Below are 23,419 nucleotides of genomic sequence, written 5' to 3'. Positions count from 1 at the left end.
AGCATTTCTTGTTTTCTTTCTTGGAAATTACCCAAAGCAACAATATAATGAAAAGGGGGAAAGCAAACTACAAAATATAGGAAACTGTTGAAACTCAAATCCCAAAGTAAGTGGGAGGGATGACAAACAGTACAGGAATCAGAAGAGAATGCCTGCTAGTGCACACCTCAAAAAAAATGTGGCAAGATACTCCTCCAAGATTAGAGACATATCCTGTGGCGTAAAACCCAAATACCATGTTTGCAGCAAGAACAATGAGATGTGCTGGTTGGTGACAGAAGCTACTCACTTTGGTTCCAAGAGGCAAAAGATATGGGCCTGTGATAAAGTTTGGCTGTGTCCCCACCCAAATCTCACCTCGAATTGTAATCCCCATAATCAAGGGAGGGACCTGGTGAGAGGTGATTGGATCATGTGTCCAGTTTCCCCTATGATGTTCTCATGATAGTGAGTGAATGAATTCTCAAGAGATCTGGCTGTTTGGTGAGTGTGGGGCTCTTCCGCCTTCTTGCACTCCTTCTCTCTCCTGCCGCCTTGTGAAAAAGATGCTTGCTTCCTCTTTGCCTTCCACCATGATTGTAAGTTTCCTGAGGCCTCCCCAGCCATATGGAACTGTGAGTCAACTAAACCTCTTTCCTTTATAAATTACCCAGTCTCATGGAAGTTCTTAATAATGGTGTGAGAGCGGACTAATACAGCCTGAAAGGCAATACATTTATTATTTCCAGGAAGCAATTTGTCCCTTTGGCAGAGGGAAGATAAACTTTACATGCGGAGCAGTCTTACAGCTACTTGTCTCCTTTTGTACAGAAGAAATAAAAACAAAAGAATTAATTAAAAAATACGGGCCGTAAGAAAAGTTATAGCTAATGCGGAACACAGGAACACAGCCCCAATCTCTTCCACTATACTGTTAAAATCATTAACTGGGGCTGGGCTTGGTGGCTCATGCCTGTAATCCCAGGACTTTCGGAGGCCAAGGCGGGTGGATCATTTGAGGTCAGGAGTTCAAGGCCAGCTTGGCCAACATGGTGAGACCCTGTCTCTACTAAAAATACAAAAATTAGCCGGGCATGGTGGCGCGCATCTGTAATCCCAGATACTTGAAAGGCTGAGGTAGGAGAATTGCTTGAACCTGGGAGGCAGGAGGCAGAGGTTGCAGTTAGCTAAGATCATGCCACTGAACAAAGTAAGACTCTGTCTCAAAAAAAAAAAAAAATCATTAATTGGAAGGCCATCAGAAGGAGGAGACTCTAGCACTACCTACAGAAACTGAAACCCAACTCAGTGGAAGCAGTAAACTGAAGTAAGTTTAACCAATCAGAAACCACCAACTAACCTCTAATTTGGGACTTCCTGCTGGAATGATCCAAATAAGGCTACTACTCCCCTTAAACCAACTGAATATTTTCTTTGCCTTACTTCTACTTTCCCCTTATAAAATCCTTCTCCACCTACCCTTCTTTGGAGCACCCCCAAACTACTTGCCTCTGGAGCTCCCCAATTCATGAATCACTATTCAAATAAACACTTTAAAATTATAATTTGCCTATTTTTATCTTTAAACAATGCAAACTTCCTGCAAAAGCCCTGCTTATGTTGCATTGTACAAATTTTGATAAGTTGTATTTTCATTTAGTTCAAAATGTTTGTAAAGTCTTTCTGAGATTTCTTCTTTGATCTATGTATTATATAGAATTATATTATTTAATCTCCAAATATTTGGGGATTTACCAGTTACTTTTCTGCTATTAATTTCTAGTTTAATTCCATTGTAGTCTGACAACCTACTTTGTATGAGTTCTATTATTTTACCTTTGTTAAGGTGTGTTCAAAGGCTCATAATATCTATCATGGTGAACATTCCATGTGAACTTGCAAAGAATATGTGATCTGCTGTTATTAGATGGAATATCCTATAAACATCAATTAGATCAAATTGGTCGATAGTGCCTTTCAGGTCAATTATGACATTACTGATTTTCTTCCTGCTTGATTTATCAGTTGTTAAAAGGAAGGTGTTGAAGTCTCCAACTATAATAGTGATTTTCTCTATTTCTCTTGCAATTCTATCCATCCTCAGGTATTTGACATTCTGTTCTCATGTACACAGATGTTAAGATTGTTATGTCTTTTGCAAACATTGATCCCTTTATTATTATGTGGCACCCCTCTTTATCCCGGATAATTTTTCTTGTTCTGAAGTCTGCTTTCTCTGAAATTAATATATCCACTCCAGATTTCTTTTGATTAGCGTTAGCACAGTATATCTGTTTCCATACCTTAGCTTTTAATCTATCTGAGTCTTCATATATAAAGTGGATTTCTTATACATAACATCTTGTTGGATCTTGTATTTTAATCCACTCTTAAAATCTGTCTTTTAATTGGTTTATTTATGTATTGAACCATTCATATTTAAAGTGATTATTGATATAGCTGTGTTAATATTTTCCATGTTTGTAACTGTTTCTTAATCCTCAAATTGGATTAAACAATAAAGTAGTGTATTATCTCACTTAACTGGAAATCCAAATGTAGGACAGACTTCAGACACAATATGATCTTCTACTCAATGTCATTAATCACCTAGGTTCTTTCCATTTTTCTTCTCTGTCATTGTTGTCAGTTTCATAATTTAATATATGTCCATGAGGAATGCCATCCCCTTAGATGTGGTGATTTTATGCAATGCATTATCTGAATATATGCAGGACCCTCTTCTATGGCTATCTGAATTACTGCAACTACCTTGATTTCTTAATGGGCCATGAAATGCAAAAAAATTTTTTTCCATCTTTTCCTTTTTCCTTTTCTGTTGCTTGTAGGGTGTGTTAATGTGGCTAAATTTACCACTGAGGCTATAGATTTAAGAAACAAGACATAATTAAAAAGGAACTAGAGGTAAAAATAGACATAATCCAGAAATTGCTATTTCACGAGTCTTCCTGGCATTGTGTCATTGTGTCATGATAGTGGGAGGTGCTGTTGGGTAACCTCTCGGTGTGGCATAGGGCAAGTCTGCATAAGGTATTTACTTTTTACTAACAGGATATTTTTTGAATTGTTACTATGATTTGAATATGCTACCTCCAAAATTCAGGTGTTACCATTGTAATAGTATTAAGAGATGGGGCCTGTAAGAGGTGATTTGGCCATAAGGGTTCCTCCTTTTATGGATGGGATTAAGGCCCTTATAAAGAGGCTTCACAAAGCATTTGGTTCTCTTGTCCTTCCAGCTTTTCTACCATAGGAAGATGCAGTGTTTTTCCCCTCCAAGGATTCAGCCTCAAGGCTTCACCTTGGAAGCAGAGATTAGAACCTCACCAGAAAATGGAACATGCCAGCACCTTCATCTTGAACTTCCCAGCCTCCAGAACCGAGAGAAAATAAATTTTACATCATAGCAGCAGAAACAAACTAAGACAGCCTCCTTCAGCAGCTTCACAGAACCTTGGATGCCTCCTGGCCCAGGAGCCAGTGGGGACACCTGGCCATTCCTGGGAGGGGGAGAAAGGATGCATGGAGGAAGAGGAGGCAGCCACCTGGCTCAGAGAACACTAAGCAGCAAAATATTGAAAGAGTTGTAGTGCTTCTCTTAACTGCTTCTATTAAAATGCAAGAGGAGAGAAATGATTTCAAGATAAAATTTGTGATTTAAAGATAAAATTTATAATTAAAAATGAAGCAGAACGTAAAGATTTGGAAAATTCACAGCCTGAGCATATAAAGATTTGAAAAATGTGTAGGAGAGAAAACCAAGAGAATGGCCAAGTGACTGTTGATAGGGAGATTAGTATGGATACAAGGAAGCCAGGTGCTTTTCATCAAGACAATGGGAGAGTGACCCCAAAGGCAATTCAGAGATCTTTGAGGCTGCCATGCCCATCTCAGGCCTAGAGTGCCAGGGCCTTGAGAGAAGAATAGTTTTGCAGGGCTCAGGGGTTCATGGAAACTTGGGGCTCACTGCCCAGGGCTGCCTTGGGTCTCTGCACTCTGCATTCTGGGGCAGCACTCCTCAGCTTTCCCAGCTGTGGCTCAGGCAGGCCCAGGTGTGGCTCAGGCCACCATCTTGGAAGGCATAGCCATATACACCTTGGCTGCATCCAGGTGGTGCTAATTCTGCAGACTTGCAGAGTGCAAGAGCTGTGGAAGCATTAGTGGCCTCCACCTAGAATTCAAAGGATAACCGTTAGGGCCCAGGCAGAGACTTGCTGTAGGGGCAGGGACACTGCAGATAATCCCCACTAGAGCAGGCCTTAGTGAAGCCATGGGGACAGGGTCTCTACCTCAGAGACCCCAGACCTATAAAAATGCCAGCATGCAATGCCAACCTGTGAGAGCCACAGGTACCCAATACCAACCTGTGACAACTGCTCCATGGGCTATGCCCAGCAAAGCTGTAGGGGTAGGGTACCTTGGGGCCTTGGGGACCTTAACCTCTGCCCCGCTGTGTTCAGAAAGCAGGACATGAAGTAAGGGAAGGTTGTTCTTAGGCCTCAAGATTTGGTGTTGTTTGCCTTGTCGAGTTTTGGAGTCGCTTGGAATCTGTTACTCCTTTCTGCTTCCCTATTTCTCTCTTTTGAAATGGGAATGTTCATCCCATGCCTAAATACACCATTGTACTTTGAAAGCCCTTAGCTTGTTTGATTTCATAGATTCACAGCTGGAGGGAATTTGTCCCAGGATGAATCATACCCTGACTCTTACCCACATCTGATTTAAAAGAGACTCTGGATTTTAGACTTTTGAGCTGATGCTGGAATAAGTTAAGACTTTTGGGGCTACTGGGAGAGAAGACATTTATTTTGTATGTGAGAAGGATATGAAATTTGGGGGCCACAGCAGAATGCTATGGTTCAAATGTGTCCCTTCCAAAATTCAGGTGTTGGCAATGTGATGGTATTAAGAGGCAGGGCCTTTAAGAGGCAATGAGGCCATCAAGATGCCTCCCTCATTAATGGGATTAGGCCCTTATAAAAGAGGCTTCACAAAGCATTCCGCTCACCTGCTCTTTTACTCTCTCTTGCCCTTCAGCTTTCTGCCATGTGAGGACACTACAAGAAGGCCCTCATCAGTAACTCAAACCTGCGAGAGCCTTGATCTTGGACTTCCCAGCCCCCAGAAGTATGAGAAAATAAATTTCTATTCTTATAAATTACCCAGTCTCAAGTATTTTGTTGTAGTGGCACAAAACAGACTAAGACATATCAATGGAAAGAAGAATATGAGGTGCTAAGCAGCCAAGGAAGTGGATTTAATGGACGTTGCATTTGTTTTGTTTTCATATTTCTCTATATAGGTGCCTTCCTTTGAGGATTGCTACAGTGTTTTTCATGTAATTATGGTGGAGTTGTAATTTACACCCTGCCTTTAGCCAAACCACTTGGTTGGGCATGTGACTAAGTCAACTAGAATCTTTCTCATAGGAATTTATTTACTTACCTATTTATTTTTGAGATGGAGTCTCACTCTGTCACCCAGGCTGGAATGCAGTGATGCAATCTTGGTTCACTGCAGTCTCTGTCTCCTGGGTCCAAGTGATTCTCCTCCCTCAGCCTCCTGAGTAGCTGTGACTACAGGCATGGGACACTATGCCTGGCTAATTTTTGTGTTTCTAGTACAGACGACGTTTCGCCATGTTGACCAGGCTGGTCTCGAACTCCAGACCTCAGGTGATCCACCTATCTCGACCTCCCAAAGTGCTGGAATTACAGGCATGAATCACTGTGCCCGACACTCTCAGGAATTTAATTGTTAGAGTGGCAATGGACGCAACTGAAGTTGAATTATCACAAGAACAGTGTCCTGTAATCCACAGAACAATCATGAGATGTGGGAGGTTCTAATAGCAGTTAAAATTTTTCTGCATAAAAGAGAACATTCAGATAAATGTCTTGAAAAGGTTTCTTACCTGGAAGAGATGTCTAGATGCAGGCAGTTCAAGACTGATATGACCCCTTTACAACATCATTCTGCCTTCCCATCCTTAGTATGTGAGTCTGACTTTCAGGTTCCAAGTGTGAAATAAAATAAAATCTTGGGACCCCAAACTCACTATGCCAAAGGAGAGTTGAGCTTGACAACTGAGTTGGGGCAATACTGCCTACCATTTTGTTTCCAAACAGATGGTTGTAATTTCACAATTCCATGCCAGAGCCTTATACATAAGTCAGGTTCCCACAATAATAGAAGGCCATACACCTTCCCAGATGGCTTCCCTCACAAATTACAAAGAAATTCCCTGCAAGCCCCTAGATCTTTCAGGATACATTTCTCCCTATAAACCAGCCTTAAAATCTGTTAAATCTCACAGTGACTGGTGTGAGATGGTATCTCATTGTTTTAATTTGCATTTCTTTGATGATTTGTGATATTGAGCATTTTTTCACACATATGTTGGCCACTTCTATGTGTTCCTTTGAGAAGTGTCTGTTCCTGTCCTTTTCCATCAGTCAGAATGGCAATTATTAAAAAGTCAAAAAACAACAGATGTTGGCGAGGCTTCAGAGAAAAGGGAACGCTCATACACTGTTGGTGGAAATACAAACTAGTTCAGCCACTGTGGAAAGCAGTTTGGAGATTTCTCAAAGAACTTAAAATAGAACTACCATTCAACCCAGCATTCCCACTACCTGGTATATACCCAAATGAAAATAATTTATTCTATCAAATAGACACATATACCCATATGTTCATCACAGCACTATTCACTATAGCAAGGGCATGGAATCAAACAAAGTGGATTGGATTTTAAAAATGTGGTATAGGCTGTTCTGCCTATGGAGTAGCCTTTTTTTTTTTTTTTATTCCTTCACTTTCTTAATAAACTTGGTTCCTTTTATTTTTTTTTTTGGAGACAGAGTCTCCCTCTCTTGTCCAAGCTGGAGTGCAGTGGTATGCTCTCAGCTCACCGCAGCCTCCGCCTCCCAGGTTCAAGTGATTATCCTGCCTCAGCCTGCTGAGTAGCTGTAATTACAGGCGTGCACCACCATGCCCGGCTAATTTTTGTATTTTTAGTAGAGACGGGGTTTCACCATGTTGCCCAGGCTGGTCTCAAACTGTTGATCTAAGGTGATCCTCCCACCTTGGCCTCCCAAAGTGCTGGGATTACAGGTTGGAGCCACCACGCCTGGCCTATTATTCTTTAAACCATGTATATAATACCAAGGTTAGGTATCTGAACTGGGAATACGAGGCAAAATAATATGTATTGAATCAGACAACACATGTGATTTCTGCCCTTCTTCATTTATCAACTTCATACTAAAGGACATTAGCCAGGTAATATCAATAACTATTTTCAAATGAGAGAAACAGAAACAACCATTTGAAATAAATTCCGCTACAATGCTTTTGTTTACTTACTGTACAAAATGATTAATGTTCACCAATATTATTATTTCATTCTTTAGGATCATTTCTGTCTTCAAAAAGCAAATATTTATTTGAGGACTTACTAAATGCTCAAAATACTGGAATACTTGAGGATCTTACAGTCTGATGGACGAGACAGATACCTTAATCATTAAAAGACATGTTTGATGTGACAATTGGTGTAAGTGGTTTGTGCATAGATCAAGAAGGCATCACGGCTGCTAAGTCATGCCAAAGTCAGTTGGTTCTTCTCATTCCAGTTCTACACCTGTAGGGTAATATACTGATAGTGGGGATGGGAAATACATGTAACTCAAATGGTATATCAACAAATAATATTAATTAAGCAATCATCACACACACACACACACACACACACACAGCTACGGAGTTCACAAAAACCGGATTTTTCAGAGCAACGTCCCTATCTACCTCATATTGTCTGAAATTTCTTTCTTTTCTTTCTTTCTTTCTTTCTTTTTTTTTTTTTTTTTTTTTCCTGGAGTGCAGTGCTGTGATCCCGGCTCACTGCAAGCTCCGCCTCCCGGGTTCACGCCATTCTCCTGCCTCAGGCTCCCGAGTAGCTGGGACTACAGGCGCCCGACACCCCCTTCTGCTAATGTTTTGTATTTTTAATGGAGACGGGGTTTCACCGTGTTAGTCAGGATGGTCTCGATCTCCTGACCTGGTGATCCACCTGCCTTGGTCTCCCAAAGTGCTGGGATTACAGGCGTGAGTCACCGCGCCCGGCCTATTGTCTGAAATTTCTATCTAGAAATCTTTCCCCATAGTACTTAGAGGATTTTCATAGAGATCTTGAATTTTCTATCAAAATAATTTTAAAATTAGACCAATTTAAAATCCCATCATGGTCATCCTAGGCCTTATGGCTTCAAATAAAACTAAAGCAAGGAATTCAACATAAATACATATTTAGCTGTTGCTATGTTTGAAGCCTTGTGCTAAAGTATGGTTCAAACTTGATTCTGTCAGGGAGAAGCACAAGGAAAAGCCCTTTTACAACGGCATATTGGTCCAGTAAAAGTTCTGAACTACTCCTTTCTAATTTAAATATATATATATATATAGACACTCAGGTTTTGCTAAAGGTGCCCTCATATTTCTCCAGATAGTATATACATACGTTCTGGGTTACTTGTTTCTTAAAACTACTAACTTTTGTCCCATGTGTTTCAATTTTAGGTTAAATAAATAAGCACACTACCCCGGACCCACATCTCCTGTAATTTGCAGTGCCTAACTTTCTATCAACAAAGATCTGTGTCTTTCATCCTGAAATGGGCATAACGGAAAGAGACGCAGAAATCTACGTGGATTTAAATCCTAGAGTGCTTTGGAGAAAAGTCCCTAATCTCGGTTTTCCACGTCACTCAAATGCAGGGCCACACTAGATGGCCTTTTCAAGGTCCTTTGCATCTGCACACTTCCGCGGTTAAAACGCATCTCTTCTTGGAAGATAATTCACCTGAAGCTCCTCCGGGAAATTAGCTTGTTGAGGGCCAGGCCAACCACCGGGTAGGAGCGAATCTGGTTTCTTTTTGAAAAGCCTTCCTAGGGTGAGCATCCAGCTCCAGCAACAGGGCGCGACCCCGCACCACGTGTCTGCGCCAGCTGCAGGATTGGCTGAGCGCATTTTAGCGCTGCAGTCTAGACGCGCGCAGTCCCGCCCAGCTGCCAGAGGAGCCGGGACACCGAGGGAAGAGGCCGGAGGGAGATCGCGGAGGGGAGGGGGCGGGAGGGGGGTGGGGGATCCCGAGTCGTCAGTGGTCCGGAATCTGGAAGGCCCTGGAGCGGCGCCAGGCGACCCGCCTCGCCACAACTTGCCCAGACGAGACACGTTTCATCCTGCGCCCTGCAAGAAGGAGCCGGCCCGCCTCTCTCCGCTCTGCTGTTCCTCGGCCTCCGCGGGCCCTGCCCGCGTCAGCAGCGACCCTGGGGTCTGGGTCCCCTGTGTCGCTCCCGCCTGCCTGCAGGGCCCGGCACCCGCCCTGGAGCGCGCAGCTGCGGTGAGCCGAGACCGGGGATGCTCCAGACGCACGCAGGAGGCGGTGGCGGACGGGGTATCCCGATAACCGCGAAACCGGCCCTCCTGCCTCTCCCGGCTGCGAGCCGAGCTGCTGCAGATCCAGCTGGCGTAGCCGCCGCAGCCCCCACTGCCTGTTTGCCTTCCAAGGAAGGGCGCCGAGGTCCCCCCAGAACCCGCGTCTCTCGGCCTTTGCCTACCCGTTCGGCTGCCCGGCGGTGCCATGCGCCTGGGACCTGAGGCGCCGCGCGAGGCTGGGGGCCCTGCCCGGGATGGGGGAGGGAGGGAACGGGAAAGCGTGCCCCCTTCTTTCCTGTTCCGGCCATCTTGTGACCGAGATCCACGCAAGGGGGAAGGGGTGGCCAACCGCACGGCTCCCCACGATGGAATGCGGCGGCCAACGGAGATAGGCGCCTCGGGCCCGCGGATCTCTGCGCCCAGATCTCAGCGGGGGCGCGTGGGCCACCCCCACGTTCATCTCCGAAGCCCTTGGCCCAAATCATGGGTTAATCCTTCTAACAGGCCAGGGGCAGCAAAAATAAAAGGGATAAGGGGCCAGGAGCTGATGTTTCCTTAACTAAGTGCCCAAGTCATTCGATCGTTCTTCATTCACGTGTCCATTCAGCAAATTCTGAATGCCTTCTCCGTGCCTGTCCTTTGCTAGGTGCTAGGGACATATACTTGAGCAAGAGAGACCACAGCTCTTGTTCCCGCTGATCCTGTAGCCCAGTGGATGGAGCCTAGAGTCTACAGATCTGCCAGGTCGGTGTCTTGATGCTCTTAAACAGATGGGGGAAGCTGAGTCTTAGGGCTGACAGTTTGTTCTAGATCAGGCAGCAAGTAAATGACAGAATCAAACTTTGAAACTAATTATGTCTTTAGCACTTTTTATGCCTGGTTGCAGGGAATCGTTCTTTTTTTTCTAAAGGCCAATTAAAAAATACTTGGAAGTATGGTTTATTTGAAACCATATGAAGTGCGTGTTTTATTTCCTGGATGTTTTTGCATGGGTTTATTTCTAGTTAACAATATCTTGAAAGTGCTAAATATATTTGATATTGCAACTTTGCTTCCAGTTACTCTGAATTGTATTTTCCTTTCTTCTGTTCACATATTTGGATGTTAGGAAAGAAAAAAAATTTCCTGATGTCTGGTCCAAGCAGGAATACCCCGGTGGATTGGGGAATGTCTGGCTTTTCCTCAGCTTATTGATCTCTGTGGTAACCACTGGAGGCCCCCAGAAGACCTGCACAAATGAGAGGCCTGAAGTCTACAAGTTGCTGCTAGAAATATTTTAGCCTCTCCAAAACCCAGAATGCAGCCCCGATCCAAGTTTGTCAGGTAAATACAATGACCCTGTAAAACTTGTTGGTAAAGCCGAGGGCTCAAATCCCCCTCCATCTGTTTCTACCTTCAGCATTTTGAGAATGTATCCTTTTGGAAAGGCGGGTGAAGTATTACATATTTTGGGGAGTTCTTTGGTTTGTACTTTTTATCAAAATGTTATATTTAGGCTGCTGACCTACAAAGAAAGAAAGATTCCGTTTAAAAAGCAACTTGGGTGTCAGAAATCTAGAAAGCCTGCCATCAAATATGATTAACTACAAATTTCATTTAAAAAACAACTTTACTGAGATATAATAAAAACCCACCCTTAATTTTAAGGATACAATTCGGTGAATTTGGTCAAGTGTATATTGCTGGGTAATCAACACCTCAATCAAAATGAAAAACATTTCTGTTATGCCAAAAGCTTCCTCATGCCCTTTTGCAACGAGTCCTCCTCTATCAAGTTTAATTATATATATATTTATTGCTTACTGTTTTCTAAATCGTGTGTAAAAGATGAAGATGAATAGATACTTCTTTTTTTTTTCCTATTAATGATGGAATGATTAGGTATGTCTAATATCAAAGCCTAAGGCCAGGGCTACAGTAAATAAATAACCAGGGGATGGCAGTTAAGACCAAAGGTTCCCAGGGATGTGGCTCCCCACGCCTGCCTTAGGGACATGGAGTGTCCAGCCCCAAAGGCCAGGGAGGGTGGCGCCCTGGGGAGCCGGCACCCAGGAGGTACCCTCTTCGGGTGAACGGCTGTGTCCACTTGGGCTCGTCCAAGAGGTCTTCTCTGGTCCCGCAGGGTTCTGGGTGCACGCTGAGCGCGCGCGGGCGGACGCGCCCTTTGCTCCAGGTCCGGACCTGGGGGGCTGCCATAGCAACGTCCTGGACACCCAGACCTTAGGCCGCCGCCGCCGCCGCGGAAGCAAGGAACCCGGCCTTCTCCCGCTCCTGAGGGCTGTGGCGGCGGCGGCCAGGGAGGCGGCCCAGGCTGGGTAGAGACCGCCCAGCTCCTCCTATGCAAGCTGAGGCAGCGGATTGGCTTTCAAGTATGGTAAGAGGCGGGAGGCCGGGGCTCCCCCGACGGGGACGCGGGGCTGGGGAGGACCGGGGCTTCCCCGGACCCCCAGCTCCCCAGCCTGCCCGCCCCCCATCCCCGCCTCCCGCCGCGCTCTCTTTGTGCCCCCTGCAGCCCTTCCAGAAGCATGTCTACTACCCGCTTACCAGCGGCCCAGAGGGGCCCGACGTCGCTGTGGCCGCCGCCGCGGGTGCGGCCTCCATGGCCTGTGCGCCCCCCAGCGCGGCTTCGGGGCCCCAGCCCTTCTTCCAGTTCAGGCCGCGGCTGGAGAGTGTGGACTGGCGGCGCCTGAGCGCCATCGACGTGGACAAGGTGGCGGGGGCCGTGGACGTGCTGACCCTGCAGGAGAACATCATGAACATCACCTTCTGCAAGCTGGAGGACGAGAAGTGCCCACACTGTCAGTCGGGGGTGGACCCGGTGCTGCTGAAGCTCATCCGTCTGGCGCAGTTCACCATCGAGTACTTGCTGCACTCACAAGAGTTCCTCACCTCGCAGCTGCACACCCTGGAGGAGCGGCTGCGCCTGAGCCACTGCGAGGGCGAGCAGAGCAAGAAGCTGCTCACCAAGCAGGTGGGGGAGATCAAGATGCTCAAGGAAGAGTGCAAACGCAGGAAGAAGATGATCTCCACCCAGCAGCTGATGATCGAGGCCAAAGCCAACTATTACCAGGTGGGCAGCTGTGTGTGAGCACAGTTCATAATCCGGTAAACAACTCAGTTCCCATTTGATAGGCCTGTCCTGTATCACCACTCTTTCTTCTTAAAGATTTATATTGTATATCAGAAGACACAGTCTATTTAAGCAAAAACAGTAATTTTAACCAGCAAATGTCATGGTTCGTTACCTTCTGCAGACGACCAGAGGATTAATAATTAAACAACAAATGTCGTCTGTGGTGCTTTATGGAAGTTATCTAAATACTGGTTGTTGAAACACTTTCCTCCTCCGAATCAACCTAATCATGAAAAAACAATATACAAATTGCTGTTGAAGTCAGTCCCCAAACAATGCAGAATGTTTAAATTTGTAGGGTCTTTTTCTCATTTTTATAAATTTTAAAATATTTTCAAACTCACGGAAAAGTTGCCAGGAGACTGTAAAGAATTTTCATATATATGCCCTTCACCCAGATTCCCCCATTATTAACATTTGCCACAGTTCCTCTATTTCTGTATACGTATTGTTATTACTTTTGAACCATTTCACAGTGAGTTGCAGATCCTAAATATTTTGACGTATATATTGTCTAAGAACAAGGACATTCACTTACATAACATTATTTAAAGAATAAAGTATTTTTATCTTCTGGTCTTAATCTTCCTACTGTTTTGGGTTAGACATTGAGTCCAAGATAAATATTGCAATTTTTGAGTATAACATAAGCTAATGTATTTTTTTTATTGACTAGTTGGAGGAAGTGCAGAAGGTATAAACAATGATTGAGAAAGATATCAAAGTAAGCAACAGATTAACAAGATTGATGTCATGCCCTTACTTTCTAGTCCTTTTGGCTAACTATGGCTTAAAAGGCCTCACTGGAGTTAGTAATAGTGGAGCCAATGCATGAATGCTGGAGAGAACTGGGTGCAGGGCAGAGAAAATGGTGCAGTTAATATTGCTCAGAACTGACCCAGCAGGAACGTTGAGTGTTCTTAAGATAGGGGAACAGTGGCGGGGTGTGGTGGCTCATGCCTGTAATCCCAGCACTTTGGGAGGCTGAGGGGGGTGGATCACGAGGTCAGGAGATTGAGACCTGAGACCATCCTGGCCAACATGGTGAAACCCCATGTCTACTAAAAATACAAAAATTAGCTGGGCGTGGTGGTACGTGCCTATAGTCCCAGCTACTTGGGAGGCTGAGGCAGGAGAATCGCTTAAACCCAGGAGGCGGAGGTTGCAGTGAGCCAAGATTGTGCCACTGCACTCCAGCCTGGCAACAGATTGAGACTCCATATCAAACAAACAAACAAAAGGGAACAGTTAATATTATTAGAAGGACTTAGTGTTTGGTCTTGGGTAGACAACCCTGAGGTATAATCTTCAAATGACACTGGGCGTTGCTAATTGCTTATTTCATAAATAGTAAATATTTATGCTTAAAATAAATGCTTAAAAAGTAAATATTTTCAAATAGTGCTAAGATGGTCTTTTTCTTGTGCAACAAATAGAATGGATTATATTTAAACATTTTTTAAAGGTTTATTATACTCCAGCTTTAGCAGCTATCTAGTGAAATCTTAAAACCTCTAACATACAGAAATTGTATGTTTATAAACTTTTTTTTCTTTTTGGGGGGTTACTATAGAAGTAGCTGTTATAAGAGAAGATTTCCTTTCTCTCTTTTGAGATGGAGTCTCACTCTGTCGCCCAGGCTGGAGTGCAGGGGCATGATCTCGGTTCACTGCAGCCTCTGTCTCCCAGGTTCAAGCGATTCTCCCACCTCAGCTTCCCAAGTAGCTGGGGCTACCGGTGTGCACCACCATACTGGCTGATTTTTGTATTTTTAGTAGAGACAAGGTTTCACCGTGTTGGCCAGGCTGGTCTTGAACTCCTGACCTCAAGTGATCCACCCACCTCAGCCTCCCAAAGTGCTGGGATTACAGACGTGAGCCACCACACCCAGCTTAAGAGAAGATTTTCAAATGTGAATGATAAGTAACAATTAAAAGGTAATGACTCAATTTATCAAATGAGTGACACCTACTACTTTTTCAGCTACCAGACCTTGGCAAGTTGCTCAACCTCCCTGTGCCTCAGTTTCTACTCTGTGAAATGGGAATATTTAGCAGTTGTTAATGGGGGTTGAATGACTTAGTGCATGGACTGTGCTTACGGCAGTGCTTGGCATGTAGTTGCTGTTTTAGCTAATACCTGGTAATGAGGGAAAAACGTTTTGTGACATGACAAATACCAAAGCTGACTTATTACAAAATGTGAACAATATATGACTGCTATCATGTGAGTTTTTCTTTCTTCCCTTATACAGAAAATCCAAAGGCTGGACTCCTTGTTCTGACACAATGATTGGGTCTACTGCATTATCAGTTTTACCTTTGAGAAATTGTGGTCTCATTCTCATTCTCATACCACTTCGCTTTGTCTCCATTCCCTTTGCTTTAAGAAATCGTAAGAACTGAGTAGCTGAGACAAAAAAAATTAAAGCTGCCTGTTCTTAGAGACTTGAACACACAGACACACAGACAGACAGAAACACACATGCATGCACCCTAATGAGTTTTTTCCCCCATGGGGTGTGTGTGTGTGTGTGTGTGTTGTGTATAAGGGGGGTAGTGATGGCAATGTGTAAGGTCTTTTTCCTCAATTTTATTTAAAAAAATTAAAACACGGAAAAATTAAAATGACAATATAGTGAATACCCATATATGGGAGATTTTAAAAGAAAAACCTCATTGATTTTCAAATAAAAATTAGTATTGAAATATTATAAACATACAAAAAGTGCATAGACTAATGTAAGACACACCATATACCCACCTCTTAGATTTAACTCAGGTTAGGCGAGGTGCAGTGGCTCACGCCTGTAATCCCAGCACTTTGGGACAAATACCGGGCAGATCACCTGAGGTCAGGAGTTTAAGACAAGCCTGGCCAACATGGTGAAACTCCGTCTCTACTGAAAATACAAAAATTAGCCAGGCGTGGTGGTGTGCACCTGTAATCCCAGCTACTTGGGAGGCTGAAGCTGGAGAATCACTTAAACCCGGGAGGTGGAGGTTGCAGTGAGCTGGGATCGCGCCATTGCACTCCAGCCTGGTTACAAGAGCGAAACTCCATCTCAAAAAAAAAAAAAAAAAAAGATTTAACTCAGGTTAGCATTTTGCTATATTTCCAAGATAGCAAATGTTTAAAGAGTTTTAAACATCTTAGAAATAAATAATTTTCCCTTCCTGCATTCCCAGAGGAAATCTTTGTTTGACTATATCCTTCCTATTTATGTTTATGAACGTGTAAAATATTTTTATGAACATATGTATTCGTAAGACAGTATTTTTAAGTTTGAAAATTTTCTATAAATGATATTATAGATCTGTACTAATCTGCCAAGGCTGCCATAAAAATCACACAGGTTAGATGGTTTAAACAACAGAAATGTATTTTCCCACAGTTCTGGAGGCTGGAAGTCGAAGATCAAGATCAAGGTGTCAACAGGGATGGTTCCTGGTGAGGCCTCTCTTCCTGGCTTGTAAACAGCCACCTTCTTGCTATGTCCTCATCAGCTGGCCTTTTCTGTGTTTGGGGGGAGAGAGAGAGAGAGAGAGAGAGAGAGAGAGATCGTTAATGTCTCTCTCTCTTTTTCTTTTTTTAAAGTGAAGGGGTCTTGCTATGTGCCCAGGCTGGCCTTGAACTCCTAGGCTCAAATGTTCCTTCCGCCTTAGCCTTGCGAGTAGCTGGGACTACAGGTGTGAGCCACTGCGCCATATTTACCTTAAAAAGATTTGCCCCTTCTCCACCTCACGCCCTCCCCAACCCTGCCTTATGACCTCATGTAACCTTAACCTTAATTATCTCATTAAAGGCCGCATCTCCAAACACAGTCACAGTGAGAATCAGGGCTTCTCTCCCGTTTCTAGAGTTACACTATCCAGGCTGGTAACATTCACATTCTCTTACTCAACCATAATGTCTTAACTTGTTTTTTCTTCATTGGTTTTATATTTATGTGCTCAAAGTCCTTTTACCTCAACATCTCCATTCTTGAGTTTCTCATTTTGAATTATGTCTTAATTTATAAGATTGTCAAAACGATTTTTCTTACCCAGAAGGCCGAAGAGTGCTGCATTTCTTCAATTCTGTCAACTTTGAAAGACATTGGATGAAGAATATTCTTAGTTACACTTTCCCTCTGAACTTTTTAGATGTGATTCCTTTGTCTTCTGGCAGTAAATGTTGCTGTGAGAAGTATGAGGGTGGCTTAAAGCTTTTCTTCTTGTGAGTGACTTGCTTTTTCTGCCTGCATGACTGAAGAGTCCTTTCTTTCTGCTTGAAGCCTAGTAGCTTTCTAGGGTATGTCTTGGTGTTGAGTGTTCTGTATCAGTTTTCCCTACAACCTGGTGAACTCTTAATCTGCAGATTCAGCTTTCACTGCACTTCAGGGAAATTCTCTTGTATTCAGTCTTTAAATTTTTTTTCATTTTTGGCTTCTCTACTTCTGGGAAACCAGTTACCTGTACGTAGTATTGGTTTTGTCCATCAGTGCTCCATACCCTTTGGTTTCTTTCTCATTGCTTTAATCCTTTCCTTCTAATCTGCATTCACTACGGTAAATTATCTCAGCCTTTCCTTTAGTGAGCAATTCAGTTTTCAACAGTGTCTCTTTTATTCCTTGCTTTTTCTTTTTTTTTTTTTTTTTGAGTTAAGGTCTCATTTTGTCGCCCTGGCCCGAGTGCAGTGGTGCAATCTTGTCTTACTGCAACTTCTGCCTCCCAGGTTCAAGCAATTCTCTGGCCTCAGTCTCCCGAGTGGCTGGGATCACAGGCGTGTGCTACCATGCCTGGCTAATTTCTGTATTTTTAGTAGAGACAGGGTTTCACCATGTTGGCCAGGCTGGTCTCGAACTCCTGACCTCAGGTGATCCACCTGCCTTGGCCTCCCAAAGTGCTGGCATTACAGGCGTGAGCCACTGCACCTGGCCCTATTCCTTGCTTTTCTTATTTATTTGTTCTGCAATGATGTTTCAACTCTTTTTTGTTTTGTTTTGTATTTTATCTTTCTTTTTCAACTCATTCTGGTTTTTAAAAAAATCATATCATTTTTATAGAATGTATGCTACTCTTATGTTCTGTGGTGTGAATAGATTGTGAAGAGCATCTTTAGATTCCTTCCTTAATTTATAGATCCCCACAGTAAGCTTTATCTTTGCATGCCATGTTTTTCCCTCCCTCCCTCCTTTTTTCCCCTCCTCCCTTTGACACGGTGGTGTGTTTGCATCCTCTCCATCATCACTGTGCATTTCTCTCATCTTACACTTACATGGGCAACCCTGCTGAAGCATTCTACTTGCCTGGATAGAATGGCCGTATTGCAGTTTGAAGGCTGGATGGTCTCTGTCTCTGTTAGGAACAGGATCGTTAGAACACCTTCTGGCAATATGTGAACACTGGGGTGGGGTGGGGTGGGGAGGGAGGGAGGCATGGCTTCCTGTTCCTTTCCTTTCTCCAGTGCTGTACACAGCCCGAAAGCCTATATGACTTACATCAGAGCCGATGTGAGGGGTCCCTAAAGTCCTATAGGTGAACCAAAGCTGTCATGAGCCCAGGAGTTTGAAGAGATGTTTTAGGGATTCTCTGAGATGCAATACCAAGAAATATACCAGAATATGACCGGGCACCGTGGCTCACGCTTGTAATTCCAGCACTTTGGGAGGCCAAGGTGGGTGGATCATTTGAGGTTGAGAGTTTGTGACCAGCCTGGCCAACATGGTGAAACTCCATCTCTACTAAAAATACAAAAATTAGCTGGGAGTGGTGACAGGCACCTGTAATCTCAGCTACTCAGGAGGCTGTGGCAGGAGAATCTCTTGAACTTGGGAGGTTAAAGCTGCAGTGAGCCATGATTGCGCCACTGCACTCCAGCCTGGGTGACAGAGGGAGACACTTAAAAAAAAAAAAAAAAAAAAAAAAAAAAGGAAATATACAGAATGTTAGTTTTAGAAACCAAAGCCTGAAGTCTGGATGCAGTTACACTGATTAAGAGTAAGGCAGCATGGTGAACAAAAGAACATGTTCAGTGACGCAATGGGCATGAAAACAGCAAAATCCAAATGGAGAGAAACTCTGCAGGACAAGCTTCAGCCTCTTCAGCAAAGGACAGCAAGGAAAAAAAAGAGGTAGAGGAGAAACCTATAGACTAAAAGAGTGTTAGGAGACATAACCATCAGTTACAGGATAGGGATAGGGCCTTATTTGGACCCAGTTATTAATAATTATTCCAAAACAAACCGAGTATTTTTTCTATGACACTATGTGAAGTATTAGGGGAAAATCATCAAATTAACAAAAATTAAAAATTATCCAAATAGTTGAATATTTGTTTTTTTTAAAAGGATTTAATTTTTATACTTTATAAGGTGGAATAATGGTGTTATGATTTGTGTTAAAGTCCTATCTTCCTTTTAGAGATACATTCTGAAATATTTACAAATGAAATATATAATATCCAGGATTTACTTCAGAGTAATCCAGGAGTGAGGATATAGATGAAACAAATGGGATTTTTGCTTAAAAGTTGAATCAGTGTTGAAGTAGAAAAACAGAGGTATATGAGGAATTGACTTCTTTTTTCTCAGAAAATTTATCTTAATAGGTTATACTTCAAGCTTTTGTTCGTTCATGTATTAAGGCTGTGCTCTGGGGATAAAGCTATAGATAAATTAGAGGCCCTGCCCTCAGAAGGCTGTATTCTAGAACCTAGAGGGACTGAGCTGGAGACAATAAACAAGTACATAAACATGAAAATATTAGCCAGTGAGATGTATGAGGATGAAAATAAGACTATGTGATGTGACAAGAGACTGTGACAGGCAGGAGGATCTTGAAGGAGGACCTTGTTGAGGACATGCCATCATCCCCAGCATGGAAGATGCTTGATGAATGACATCTTGAATGTCAGGAGAAGGTGCCAGCCATGGAAGGAGGGTCTGGATAAAATCAGGCAGGGGCAACAGTGAATGCAAAGGCTCTGAGATTGGCGTGCCTGCAGGACAGAAAGAAGGCTGGTGTGGCTGGAGTGGCAGGGGCAGGTTGTTGTTGATAGAGTAGAAGCTGTCAGTCTAACAAGAGCAGCATCAGAGGCTCCAGAAAGCAGTAGAAGGACTCCTTTAACTGTTAAGAGGTGGTTTTCACTGTCTTGTGTTCAGTTTGGGAGGAATGCCCTGGTTTTATTTTTATTTATTTACTTATATTTTTACTTTTCGTAGAGATGGGCTCTTGCCATGTTGCCCAGGCTGGTCTTGAACTCCTAGCTCAAGTGACCCCCCCAGCTGCCTTCAGTCTCCTAAGTGCTGGGATTATATGCATGAGCCACTGCGCCCAGCCTGGTTTCATCTCTCTCTTTTTAGTCATGCTTTCAGTATCTCTTGCCAGGATGGTATTGTTCAGCAAGAAAGCGCCCAAGAGGTAGTGCTTCAGGTACCTGAATTTTTTTTTTTTTTTTTTTTTGAGATGGAGTCTCACTCTGTTGCCCAGGCTGGAGTGCAGTGGTGCAATCTCAGCTCACTGCAGCCTCTGCCTCTCGGGTTCAAGTGATTCTCTTCCCTCAGTCTCTCTAGTAGCTGGGACTATAGGCACACGCCACTATACCTAATTTTGTATTTTTTTGTGGAGATGGGGTTTCATCATGTTGGCCAGCTGGTCTCAAACTCCTAACCTCAGGTGATCTGCCTGCCTTGGCCTCCCAAAGTGCTGGGGTTACAGGTGTGAGCCACCGGGCCTGGCCAGGTACCTGAATTTTAATTACAATTAAGTGGGACGACAGTCGTTACAGACACTTGGATTTGTTGCTCTCTTCTTTTCAGTGTCATTTTTGTGACAAGGCCTTTATGAACCAAGCTTTTCTACAAAGTCACATTCAACGCCGCCACACTGAAGAAAATTCTCGTTTTGGTGAGTAATGAGTTCTGTTTCGAAGCTGTTTTCTTCCTGCTCCCTTTTTCTTTTGGCAATGAGACTTGGTCCAGTGCATTTCCCATCATAGTCCCTGTCAATTCAGTAAGTAAATATGGAGCCCTCAGGAGGTGCATACAGTGCACTAGGTGCTGGAGATACAGCCACAAGCTGAGTGGAGAAGCCCCACTCTCTCTCGAGTTTTATATTCTAAAGGGGGTTAAGGAGACACATTTAAACAGATAAATGAGTAATTAAACAGATAAATGAGTAATTCTTCTCCAATGGTGGCAAAAGATCATAGCGCAGGACAGTGGGGTAGAGAGTGACTCCAGGTGGGGTGAAAGTCTGGGAAAAGTGTTCACAGGCCAAGGGAACACTGACTGTAAGGGCATGAGGTGTGCCGGGATGATGTGTTTGAGGAACAGAAGGGCTGGTAGAGTGGAGTAGAATAGGCGAGGAGATGGTGTGTGGTGAGGCTGGAGTGCTGGGGGCCTGATCACAGGAGGCTGTGAAGGTGTGGGCTGGAATGTGGAGTTTTTATATGCACCAGGCAGAACCACTGGAGGATTTTATGCAGGGGAGGGGCATGATCTAATTAATGTGTGCCTTAGCATGACCCTTCTAGCTGTGGATAGAGACTAGACTGTTGGGGCGACAGTGGAAGCAGTGGATGCGTGAGGGGAGGAGGCTGCAATCGCAGCCCAGGTGAGAGAGACGGGGGCCTGGACCAGCTTTGTTTCCAGGCAGGTGGGCAGGTGAAGATGTAACAGATGAGCTGTGGACCCAGAAGCTACAGAGGACCCTGGGTTTCTGTCCTCTGTGTTTGGGTGAATGGTGGTGATGTTTCCTGTGATGGGGGGCCAGGGCTGGGAGGTAGTTTCAAGGAGGAAGAGGGATGAGAGTTTGTACTTGCCATGGGTGCATTTACATCACATGTGCAACAGACATGCAGGTGGGGGTACTGGAGGGCTATATCTTGAGGTGGAGACCCAGGCTGGAGATTTAAATCTAGGAATCACTGGAGTAGAGCTGGTCTGGCTGAGGTCACCTAGAGAGAGAAGAGAAGGCGGTGAGGCCAGCCCGAAGGTCTTCCCAATGCTAGGAGCTCAGAAAGAGCATCAGCAGAGAGTGAGGAATAGTCTCTATCAAAGCTGGAGGGAAACCTGGGGAGTGTGTTGCCATGGAAACCAAGGGAAAACTATTTCACAGAGGAGGCAGCGGTCAGTCCTATCGAGTGCTCCTGAGGTGCAGAGTAAGATGAAGACTGACAATGGACTGCTGTTGTCAAGACGGTTGTCGGTGACCCTGGCACAGCAGCTTCAGTAGACAGGTGGGGACAAAAGTCTGATTCCCCTGAGCTGAACTGAGAATTATGAGGGAGTGGTCCTACTGTATCCAGACATTGGTTTCAATAACACTTACTGGGAAGGAAAGCAGAGACATGAGGCTTCATCTGGACAGAAATGTGAGACCCAGAAACAATTTTTGTTTCATTTGATGTGGGAGATACTAAGATGAGTTTGTGCGTGTACCACCGACAATATAGATGGTACGGAAAATGAAGACGCAAGAGAGGGGAGGGGACTCTGGGGCTTACCAAGGAGCCAGGTTTTCTACCGCTGAAGTATTCTCAAAAGCAAAGAATGTAAGGGCTCTTTCTCCATGGGCAGATCAAAGCTTCCTGCGGATTGCCACAGTAACCCACAGAAATTCTTATTTTGATCTGTTTTTTGTTTTTGTTTTTGTTTTTGTTTTTGTTTTTAGATGTAATCTCCCCCTGTTGCCCAGGCTGGGGTGCAGTGGTGCCGTCTTGGTTCACTGCAACTTCTTCCTCTTGGGTTCAAGTGACTTTCTTGCCTCAGCCTCCCAAGTAGCTGGGACTACAGGCACCCACCACCACGCCTGGCTAGTTTTTGTATTTTTTCTTTTTCTTAGTAGAGATGGGGTTTTGTTATGTTGCCCAGGCTGGTCTTGAACTCCTGGCCTCAAGTAATCCATCCCCCTTGGCCTACGAAAGGGCTGGGATTACAGCGTGAGCCACCGTGCCCGACCTCATTCTGATCTTAAATGTTCTCAGTATCTAGACATCGGTACTTGGCTTATACACTCAATACCTGCCTTTCCCTCCATTGTGGGCCAGGCTATTTCCATTCCTGCCCATTTCAGTTAAATAGATTACTTAGGAAATAGCTAAGCTTTGTAGAAACAAAAATAACAGCATAATACTCTCATTAATAAGTCCTGAATCACTGATAAAATTTAGCAATATTTTGGAAAGATGAAATATTTTAATTTACCATTCTTCAGTGTGAAACTGACCTTCTTTCTCTTCTGTTTCAGTATCTTATTCTAACTCATACTCGTTTCAGAGAGGGTTTCAGACTCTGAAACGAGTATTATTTCTTCAGGTCATCTTTGAGATTCTGACTTTCTACTTTGGTTTCCATACCTTTCATGTCTACACTCACAGACACATGTACATCCATTCAGTCATGTGTACATCTGCATGTAAGTACATGTACATAAGTATTCTTCCTTTCACTTGTTGCTTCCTTTTACAACTTTTCAGTACCTCACTTCTACCCCAGTTGATAGGCTATGGCCCAAGTTTGCATTTTGAATGTCCCTCTAGTCCTCTGCTTGTGTTAGCACTGATGGGGTCCTCAGGAGAGTTCAGCGGGCACCTTAAGGATGGTGACCACAGCGATTTCAGTGTGGTGGTGCCTGCAGAGGAAGCTGTTGCTTGCCTTCTGTGATTGAGACAGGCACCTCTAAGAAAGGCGCAGAGTGCCACTGGGCCAAAGCACCCTGTATTATTCCTTGTTACCATTATTGCTCCCTGAACAGGGCTCTCATGTGTCTCTGTAGGATAATCCAACCTCAACACAGTGGCTGAAAGAATCTGCTAAAAAATAATTCAGTGCCCCAAAATACACTGGGCTCCAAATAAACTCT

General features: G+C 44.0%; 2 protein-coding genes across 12 annotated transcripts in view; one reads left to right on the top strand and one right to left on the bottom strand.

The window, feature by feature from the left end:
* The first annotated feature begins 9,074 nt into the window (after positions 1 to 9,074).
* Positions 9,075 to 23,419, top strand: part of DZIP1 (DAZ interacting zinc finger protein 1) — a 63,419-nt gene continuing 49,074 nt past the window's right edge. For 4 of the 9 annotated variants that reach the window (XM_065533400.1, XM_065533399.1, XM_045377248.2 and 1 more), the window contains exons 1-5: positions 9,075 to 9,404; positions 10,086 to 10,183; positions 10,548 to 10,762; positions 11,562 to 12,509; positions 20,374 to 20,461. In XM_065533400.1, coding sequence (XP_065389472.1) covers positions 11,778 to 12,509; positions 20,374 to 20,461 — 820 coding nt within the window. In that variant the 5' untranslated portion in view covers positions 9,075 to 9,404; positions 10,086 to 10,183; positions 10,548 to 10,762; positions 11,562 to 11,777. Of the gene's footprint in view, positions 9,459 to 10,011; positions 10,184 to 10,547; positions 10,763 to 11,561; positions 12,510 to 20,373; positions 20,462 to 23,419 lie in introns of all 9 variants that reach the window. The other 5 variants (XM_074021278.1, XM_074021277.1, XM_005586108.4 and 2 more) reach the window with 3 other exon arrangements.
* CLDN10 (claudin 10) overlaps positions 15,934 to 23,419 on the bottom strand; it is a 206,593-nt gene continuing 199,107 nt past the window's right edge. Inside the window, exon 4 of one of the 3 annotated variants that reach the window (XM_074021280.1) lies at positions 15,934 to 16,088. In XM_074021280.1, the coding sequence (XP_073877381.1) occupies positions 16,064 to 16,088 (25 nt within the window). In that variant the 3' untranslated portion in view covers positions 15,934 to 16,063. Of the gene's footprint in view, positions 16,089 to 19,739; positions 21,513 to 23,419 lie in introns of those variants that run through there. The other 2 variants (XM_074021281.1, XM_074021284.1) reach the window with 2 other exon arrangements.

This window comes from Macaca fascicularis, chromosome 17 (genome assembly GCF_037993035.2).
Source record: "Macaca fascicularis isolate 582-1 chromosome 17, T2T-MFA8v1.1".
Classification (NCBI taxonomy): domain Eukaryota; kingdom Metazoa; phylum Chordata; class Mammalia; order Primates; family Cercopithecidae; genus Macaca; species Macaca fascicularis.
Note: the sequence above shows the minus strand (reverse complement) of the source record. Positions and strands in the feature narration are given on the sequence as shown.